The 8301-nt window shown below is 58.2% G+C and overlaps 3 protein-coding genes across 4 annotated transcripts in view; 1 reads left to right on the forward strand and 2 right to left on the reverse strand.

Moving 5' to 3' along the window:
* ASH2L (ASH2 like histone lysine methyltransferase complex subunit) overlaps positions 1 to 573 on the forward strand; it is a 7317-nt gene extending 6744 nt beyond the window's left edge. For both annotated transcript variants that reach the window (XM_017731982.1, XM_017731989.1), the window contains one exon: positions 3 to 573. In XM_017731982.1, coding sequence (XP_017587471.1) covers positions 3 to 104 — 102 coding nt within the window. In that variant the 3' untranslated portion in view covers positions 105 to 573. The remainder of the gene's footprint in view (positions 1 to 2) is intronic.
* On the reverse strand, positions 556 to 3705 carry STAR (steroidogenic acute regulatory protein). Its single transcript, XM_008633341.2, has 7 exons — positions 3516 to 3705; positions 2916 to 3029; positions 2552 to 2679; positions 2313 to 2471; positions 1702 to 1886; positions 1413 to 1506; positions 556 to 1325 (listed from the first exon to the last, which is right to left on the reverse strand). Exons 1-7 carry the CDS (start codon positions 3577 to 3579, stop codon positions 1218 to 1220), a joined length of 852 nt encoding a protein of 283 aa, XP_008631563.1. The 5' UTR covers positions 3580 to 3705; the 3' UTR covers positions 556 to 1217.
* Positions 3706 to 6958: 3253 nt separating this feature from the next.
* LSM1 (LSM1 homolog, mRNA degradation associated) overlaps positions 6959 to 8301 on the reverse strand; it is a 2153-nt gene continuing 810 nt past the window's right edge. The window contains exons 2-4 of the mRNA XM_008633352.2: positions 8233 to 8299; positions 7565 to 7680; positions 6959 to 7433 (exon numbers count right to left, since the gene is read on the reverse strand). Coding sequence (XP_008631574.1) covers positions 7263 to 7433; positions 7565 to 7680; positions 8233 to 8299 — 354 coding nt within the window. The 3' untranslated portion in view covers positions 6959 to 7262. The remainder of the gene's footprint in view (positions 7434 to 7564; positions 7681 to 8232; positions 8300 to 8301) is intronic.

Below are 8301 nucleotides of genomic sequence, written 5' to 3' on the forward strand. Positions count from 1 at the left end.
GGTACATGGGCGGGGGGCCCGTGGTGGACCACACGCTGGCCGATGTCCTGTACCACGTGGAGACAGAGGTGGATGGCAGGAGGAGCCCGCCCTGGGAGCCATAAACCCCCAACACCGTGGAGTTACTGCAGAGGAACATCCATCTCTCTCTCAGTGATCAGCCAAGGACCCAACAGGCTGAGGCGGATGCAGCCCTGGCTGGCAGGGGTTGTGTGTGTGTTCACACCCCCCTCCCCTGCCACTGTGAGGCAGTTCTGGGGTGTTTTGTGCTAGTTTGGGGCCTCTCTTGGAGCCCCCAGGACCATTAGACTGTCACTCGCTGGAGAAGGGGGTGTTGAAGAACCTTCTCCTGGGCTGTGACAGGTCAGGGTGCAGCTGGACCTGCCAGGTGTAGGTACAGTGACCCCTGAGCTCAGGTGTGTTTGGCTGATGGTGACCAACAGCTCCCAGCCAGGACGGCTCTGTCAGAACAAGACGGCTGCATGTAAGACTGAAATTTGGGCTTCTGTCCAAACTGTATTTTTTTTCCCCACAGACTGGAAACCAGTTTAAAAATAAAGGCTTTAACTCTTCTTTTTATTCTTGTCTTGTAAATTGTTACAAGTGACATTTAAACTCAAAGTAGCTACACTTGGAGATCTTTTGAGCTGAAGATCTGTGCACAGGAGTTACATGGGGCCTCCTGCTAATAATCATCATTGCAGAGCTTTGGGTGAATAAATAATTTGACACTTCTTATGTGTTCGTACAGGAAAAAATAAATTAGAACTGCTTTGAGGGGGAGAGGAAACAAAATTGTTGGTTAAGTAAGTGCTGTGTTTGAATTTTGGGAGAGTAAAATTTGACATTCAGTCAGGCCTATGTTTCCCTCACTGAGGATGTAACTTCTCAGTCATCTGTCTCCTTAATAACTAATTAGCCGAGACCTTTATCTGTAGACAGCACTAATTAAAGCTTTATTTATTCACTGAAAGTAATTAGGGAGGGTGGGGTTGGCTGACTGGGCCAGCATGTGCTCAGTTAAGCAACTGCAGGAATTAAATTTTTGTTCCTGCACTTACACAATGAGCTTCAACAAATAAACCTTTATATTTATTGATTGTAACTATGTATTAATTAGTGGAGTCTGCTATTAAAGGCCTTGGCTAATTGAAGCGAAAAGATTCCCTACTTTGCCCCTGAACAAAGCCCTGCACTGGGTGGTCAGCAGGTCGTGGTCAGCAGGTCACAGGCACTGGCCGGGCCAGGCGCTGCCGGAGGTGTTTGGCGAAGTCCACCTGTGTCTGGGACAGGACCTGGTTGATGATGGTCTTGGGCAGCCACCCCTGGAGAGGAGCAGACAGGGCCTGTGAGCAGAATCTGCCTCCCCCACAGCCCCTGGCTCCCCCCAGAGCCCTCCCAGCCCTGGGTACCTTGAGGTCGATGCTGAGCAGCCAGGTGAGCCGGGTCTGGGAGGGGCTGCCGGGCAGCGGGCGCAGGACCATGCAGGTGGGACCGTTCTCAGCCCTGGGATGGGAGAGAGGCCCAGGTCAGACCCAGCCTTGGACTTTCAGCCTCAAAAACACACTTTGGGATTTGGGGTTCCCACAGCAGCTCCTGCTGCCCACACAAACCCAGCGACTCTGAGCCCACAGTAACTCCCTCCTGCCCTGTGGGGATGTCCCTCCCTGCACGCCCGTGAACAGACTGAGCAGGAGTTACCTGATGAACCCCTCCTGCTCGGGCATCGGCCCGTAGGTCGTGGACATTCCGGCCAGGACACAGGTGGAGCCGCGTCTCTTGGAGCACCGGACGCTCACGAAGTCCCGGGGCCCAACAATGTTCCCGGGGGTCGCGGCCGCCTTCTCATGGGTGATCACCGTGTCCTTCCCAATCTTCTCCAGAATCTGCAGTTTAGAATTAAAACATCCATTTGAAGTGTTTACTGCAAGCACAGCTGAAAGCTGCCTTTGGTTACCAGGTGTTCAGATACGGGGTCTGACAAAATCTTGGTATTTACAGTGACAATAATTCCAAATACTTGCTCGCCCCCAGGTGCAGAACAGTTTTCAGTTCCTGGGTGAAAATCTATTCCCTTACTGCTTCTCTGCTTCCTTGTACCTTGGGGCTATTTCTTCAGATCAGCCCCAATTTACAGCAGAACTGGCTGCTCCTTGCAGGAAAGCGCCTTTCCTGCAGAATTAGTCACACAGAAGCTGCTCCAGACTCGCCTCTGCTGCAGCAGCAACACAGATACTGCAAAACCCCTCTACATCTGCAGCAGGAAAATGGACAAAACACAGGCTGTGACATGTCTGACACACATTTCCTACCCTGACTTCTTTGACGTTGGGGTTCCAGTCTCCCATCTGCTCCATGTTGTCCACCAGCTCTCTGTACACCGTGTCCAGAGGCTGGGCCACCACCACCTCCAGCCGGAACACCTTCCCCACGTCCGGCAGCACCTTGCTCAGCACTTTATCTCCATTACCCTGGAGAGGGGATGGCAGAATTACCACCAGAGCTGCTCACAGGAGGGCTGCAGGGCAGCACCACAGGGCAGAGCACCCACCGCCACCGTCTCTGTCTTCCAGTCGTCCTGGTCCTCGAGGATTCTGAGGGATTTCTGCAGGGCTTCCTCTCCTTGCTTGATGTAAGACATTTCCATCTCGCTGAAGGGTTTCTCCTCCAGCCTTGAGCCTGCCAGCACCAGACAAAGGCAGGGTTGAGTGCAAGAACAGCGTTGTGCCAGATGAGCTTTATCTACACCAAATGCCCTTCTCTGTGCCCAGGGAATGGGGATTAAACCCAGTTCCCACTCTGCCAGAAGCACAGCCCACCCTCAAGCAGATCTTTCCCCAGCTGCTCTCTGGAGCCCCAGCCTGTGACGGTCTCCTCACAGCAGGAAGGAACAGCCCCCCTTAGGTGTCACTTACTGAGCAAGGAGCTTCTCCTGCGCACCTGATGGATCCAGGTGCTGGGTCCTGGGCTGCGGCAGGCGAGTCTGCTCAGCTCCTGGCTGATGGCCACGGCAGCTTGTCTCCTCAGACCTGAGGGAGAGAAGAGAGCGTGTCACCCGCTGGCACCGCACTGCTGGGGCCTTGCCGTGGGCTTGTCCCCAGTTTAAACACACAACATGGAAAAGTCCCTTCTTGTCACCATCTTGGAGCCCCTACAGGGACAAGGAGTAGCTGGTTGCTGTTGCATTGCCCTGGCAGAGATTGTCCTAAACAATCCTGAGCTTGGCTCCAGCTCCAAGCCACGCAGCAGTAAAAACACTGAGGAGCATCGTGCAGTTGCCCAGGAAAGAGCATGGAAATGGATCACAGAGGAACAAAACCCTCACAGCCAGAGGGAACGTCACCCAGAGCTGGTCACAGGGACATGAGCCAGCCCCTCAGGCCCCGGTGACAGGTCTGGTGGCAAAAAAGGGTTGCAGGGACAGTAAATCACAAACCCCAACATGGTACAGAGCGGGGAGAGAATCCCCGAGGCCCAGCCGGGCAGGGGCTGCCCCGGCCGGGAGCCGGACTCACCGGTCATGTGGCGCAGGTGGCGGTAGGAGATGGCGGCGCAGAGCTGGGACGTGGCTGGCAGCATCTCCACGCAGGGTCGGAGCCGTGGGCTGGGCGCTGGCTGCGGTGGTGGCCGCGGTGTGGCTGCGGGGGGGCCGCGGTGTCTGTCCGTCTCTGCCGAGTGCTGCTCTCCCCGGCCCCGCCGTGCACGGCCTTAAGTACGTGGGGCTGAAGGATTCTGCCCCGTCAGCCGGGAGATAAGAGCCGTCACGCCAGGCTGGGCCCCGCGGGCCAAGGCCAGAGCCGGCTCCCCACGCATCTGCCGGGGCTGCGGGTCAGCGCCGTGCGCACGGGGCTGGGAGCGTGCTGGGACAGGGCAGCGGCGACAGCCCGGCCACGGTCCGGCCACCTGCAGCCCCGAGGGGCAGGAGGGAGGCAGAGCTCCCCTGACCAGTTCCTGCTGTGCCTTGCCATGGACAGGCCCCGCAGCACACGGACCTGGGGCCCATGGCATGGGTCATCAGCTGTGACAGAAAACAGATAATCACAGATCACACAACCATTGAGGATGGAAAAGACCTCCAAGGTCATCGAGTTCAACCTTTGATGGGTAAAAATGGATAATAATGGATAATAAGGGATAATGATGGATGAGACCATCTCACAGCACAACCATTGTGGAGTAATGAGTCAGGCTGAGCCTCTGCAAACACTGCACAAGAACCAGGACAGCCCATAGAATACTGAAAATTAAATACATTGAGCTGCTGAGCCTGGGACTGGAAGTGAGGGCAGCCCCAGGCAGCCCCCCTATTCCCCAGGCCCTGTTATCCTCCCCAGGGCTGGGAGCAGTGGGACACAGCGGAGCAGCGATAACGCTCAAGGCTGAAATGACATTTCTGGGATGAATTACGGCCCGGAGCCCAGCACTCCCAGGAACCCGTGAATTACAGCTGCTTCCTTTGACGTCAGCCCCTGCACCCTCCTGCAGGCAGCCTGACCTTCCTCCCCCCTATTTCAACAGCTTGGCCCGGGGGGAGGCCCCCCCCTCACTGCGCCGGCAGCAGGCCCGGGGAGCCCTATGTCTTCCCCTGCCTGTCCCCAGCTTTCCCGAGATGATTTGGGTCCCACCTGCCATCCAGAATGGTGCTGCTGCTCCCCAGGATGTTCTTCTCCATCGTCAGGGCTGCCATTCTCCATTGTGTGCCAGAAAACACCTCCTGCTCAGGTCAGCAATGTGGGATTAGTTGGAGGTGCTGCAGGGACCAGGAGGAAGCCAGGAGCTGCACTGTCCCTTTCCAAAACTGGGAAACTTTACTGGGAAATCCTTTTTGCAGCTGAGCTCCCTCAAGTGTGTTTCCCAGGTCATGCCACAGCTCTCCCCATCTCCAGGCTTCACCCACCTGCTTCCACCTCCTCTCAGGTGTGGAGGGAAACCCAGGAGGGTTTGAAATCCCCAAGTCACAGCCAGGAGCATCCAGCCCAGAGCTCCAGCCAAGCACACACAGAGCACTGACAGCTCTGGGTGCTCAGGGACACCAGAGACACCCCAATATTGTGCACTGCCCCCAGCCCCCACAGCCCCCCTGCCCTGCCAGCGAGGGGGACACAGCTCCAGGGACCGGAGAGCCCCGGCTGCGAGGCATCCAGGACTGCTATCCCAGACGGAGCAGCCGCTCCCAGCACAAGGCCTCAGCACAAGGACACAGTTGTTTGTGAGAAGAACCAAAACACCCCACGCAGAGCTGCCCCTCAGCCTCCAGGCTGGGGGAGCTGGAGGGGCACGACCCCCCCCATCAGTGCCCCTCAGGAGGGAGCACAGGCACAGTCACACTGTGCCACAGCACATGAGGAAATGTTCCAGGTGACCAGTCCCCAGAGCAGGACACAGACCCCAAAAAGGCACCCAGAACCCTCATGGGGATCTGGTTAACTGGGACACCCCAGCCCCCACAGCCCCCTGAGACACCCCCCAGGCCCCTGCACAAAGTCACCACACAGCTCCATTTGCAGCTTTTCACCTAAAAAACAACAGGGCTTGAAGTACCAACATGCACAAATGCGCAAAATGCACAAAACCAAAATGATGCTAAGCAAAGGCACTGGAAATTCACCAGGACCTGAAGGCTGAGGGACCCAAGAATCCCGAGGCTGCCCTGAGCCCCCCACCCTGCCCAGCCGAGACACCTTCGAGAACATTCCCCTCTTCCACCCCGTTTCCCACTGCAGTGACAGGAGCAGGGGAGGCTCTGTCGGGGTGACCCTGTCCCTCCTGCTGCAGCACGGCCGGGGGGGGCCCCCCCATCCCAAGGCTGCCCGTGTTGCTATTTGGAGAGCGCAGACGAACCACAGCCCCCGGTGCCCACAGAGGTCACACACCGACGCCGTGAGATTGGGCTCAAGTGCAGCAAGAATAGGTCCCTGTCTTGACCTCCACCAGCTCCTTACACCCCCCAAAGCCCCGGGCTGGAGGGCTGGGACCCCACCACCGGGGCTGGGCAGCCCCTTGCCTCCCCCCAGCCACCACAGGCATTGCTGCCCTGCTCGCCCTTCACCCAAAACACCCCCAAACAAATAGGGACAGCAAAAATACCCCCGAAGAGCCATCCCCTCCTGCCACAGATTTTCTAGCCACAGGAGCCAGCTCCATAAATGCTTTTTATTAAATTTTGTTAGAACAAGAAATTGTGTTTTCTTATTTAAACCTTTGCTACCCCCAAACCCACAACACCCACAACCCCAACGGGGCAGAAATATTTCCCCCCAAAGCAAGTGGTCCCTGGGCCAGTGAGAGGGGGCCGGTGCTGGCCACAGCAGCTGTCAGCTCTCCAGGACAGCTGTGCTCAGCCCCAGCAAGCAGAGCTGGGCTTGTCCTCTGTCCCCCCAGCACGGACTCTTCCCCCAGAGAACTCCCCCACTGCCCAGGAGAGTGGCCTGAGGTTCCGCAGGGATTGTCCCTGCCAAGCTTTGCCCTTCCCTGCCCACACCCAGGAGGCTCCTGGAGCCTGGCATCTGCCCAAAGCCAGCCCTGATGCCAAGGACTCTCCTCCCTACGGAAGTGCCAGGACACACAGGGGGCACAGAACTCTCCAACCTGACACACACGGCTGCACCAGCTCCCTCTGAGCACCGAGGTGAGGAGGTGCAGGCTCCGTGGAGCCCCAGCTGCAGCAGCTCTTTATCAGCAGGTAAAGAGTGGGTTCAGCTGCAGGGGAGTGGCACAGCCTGGCTGGGGGGTACAGGTAGTCTGTGTTGGGGTACAGGGGGTACCCAGGTCCTGCTCCCCGGCCCAGAGAGGATCTTGCCACAGGCTCCAGCATTCCCTCAGAGTGAGCCCAGCCTGTGGCAGGACCAAGGGTCCCAGCTCTCCCTGCACAGCACACAGAGGGCACAAGAGGTGGCCTGAGGGGTGCTCATCCTGAGAGAGGGGAACTGTAAGGACCAGAATACTGGAAAACCATCGATGTCAGGATCAAGGATTTATTTACACGTCAAGGAAAACTCTCACCCAGAGTCATGTGAGGAGGAAAAAGCAAACAAACCCAAGGAGCAGTGATTTGCCTCCCAAACACTAACGCTTGCACGCCCAGTGCACCGGGCCCTCCTCGTCTCCTTCTCCACAAGGAGACTAAAGGCATGATTTGTGTACAGTTACCAGCACCACAGAAATACAATCTGAAAATAAAACCCGCCTTTCCAGGGAAATCTGTCCCTGCCCAGGCGGATCATGGAGCAGCCCTCGCTCCTTGCAGGAAAGGGGCAGCAGCTTCAGTACTCATCCAGCGTGTCCGCCCGCGGGACGGAGAGGCCCCGCTCCTTCAGCGCCTGCACCTTCAGCTTCTCTGACTCCTGCTTGGCCTGCTGCTCCACCCGCTGCTCCTCCAGGATCTCCTCGATGGACACCTGCTGCAGAGGTGTGTCACTCTCCTTCTCCAGATCCTGCAGGAGAAACGACTGGTTCAGCTCTGCACAGCATCCCCGGACCGCAGGGCACCTGTCACAGCAGACAGGCAGACAAACCACAAACACCCTGGCGCAGGCCCAGACTGCAGCGGGAGCTGTGCACTTACAATTTCCCCCAGCAGCACCACATTCTCGCCCCTCACCACGAAGATGCCCCGAGGGATGTCCCCATACTTCTTGCCCACGTGGATGCGCTCCACAGTCTGGTGCAACACCAAGTTCGCTGCAGCAAAGAGAGAGACGGAAAACCAGCGATGTTCCAGTGTGAATTCCAGCTGAACAGTGTCCCGTCCCACCAGGCAGAGCCCCAGAGCAGGGACAGCGCTGGTCCCATCACTCGGTGGGTGCTCCGAGCCGGGTCACTGAAGGCGGCGACGCTGTCCCCAGCTCTCTGCACCTCAGCAGCTCCTGCCCTCAGCTCCCCCCGGGCAGGGCAGGCAGTGAGCTCAGACCCCCGCGCTGAGCCCACCCGAGCCCCCCGTGCCGACGCGAGCAGAGGAGAGGATGGCGATGCTGGTGCTGCAAGTTCTGGGCAAGGAGGATGAACATCACCGGGCTGTTTCTGCTCAAAAAGCGACGCCAGAGCATCAGCGCTGGATGCAATCGCGGGAGGGGAAGGTCCCAGGTGCGGGAGAAACCTCCGTGAAGCACCAAGTCCAGGGGGATGCGACACACGGGCAGATGTTTAACCCACAGCACGAACCCACTCGAAAAACACACCGCGGGTCCCTCGTCCCCCCCTGCCCAGCTGCCCGCAGGCCCCGGCCGGCCGTACCGAACTGGTCGATGCTGCGCAGGGACCCGATGAGCGTCCGGCCGTCCCGCCGCAGCACCCGCGGCTTCT

This window comes from Corvus brachyrhynchos, unplaced genomic scaffold (assembly GCF_000691975.1).
Source record: "Corvus brachyrhynchos isolate BGI_N302 unplaced genomic scaffold, ASM69197v1 scaffold150, whole genome shotgun sequence".
Lineage (NCBI taxonomy): Eukaryota > Metazoa > Chordata > Aves > Passeriformes > Corvidae > Corvus > Corvus brachyrhynchos.

What these genes read in the sequence shown, in the direction of transcription:
- STAR (XM_008633341.2), bottom strand. Translation starts at nt 3,579, where the DNA reads ATGCTGCCAGCCACGTCCCAGCTCTGCGCCGCCATCTCCTACCGCCAC. An exon ending in CCAACGTCAAAGAAGTCAGG is followed by an intron (nt 1,887 to 2,312) that starts GTAGGAAATGTG and finishes TCTAAACTGCAG; the next exon opens with ATTCTGGAGAAGATTGGGAA. An exon ending in TGCTCAGCATCGACCTCAAG is followed by an intron (nt 1,326 to 1,412) that starts GTACCCAGGGCT and finishes GCTCCTCTCCAG; the next exon opens with GGGTGGCTGCCCAAGACCAT.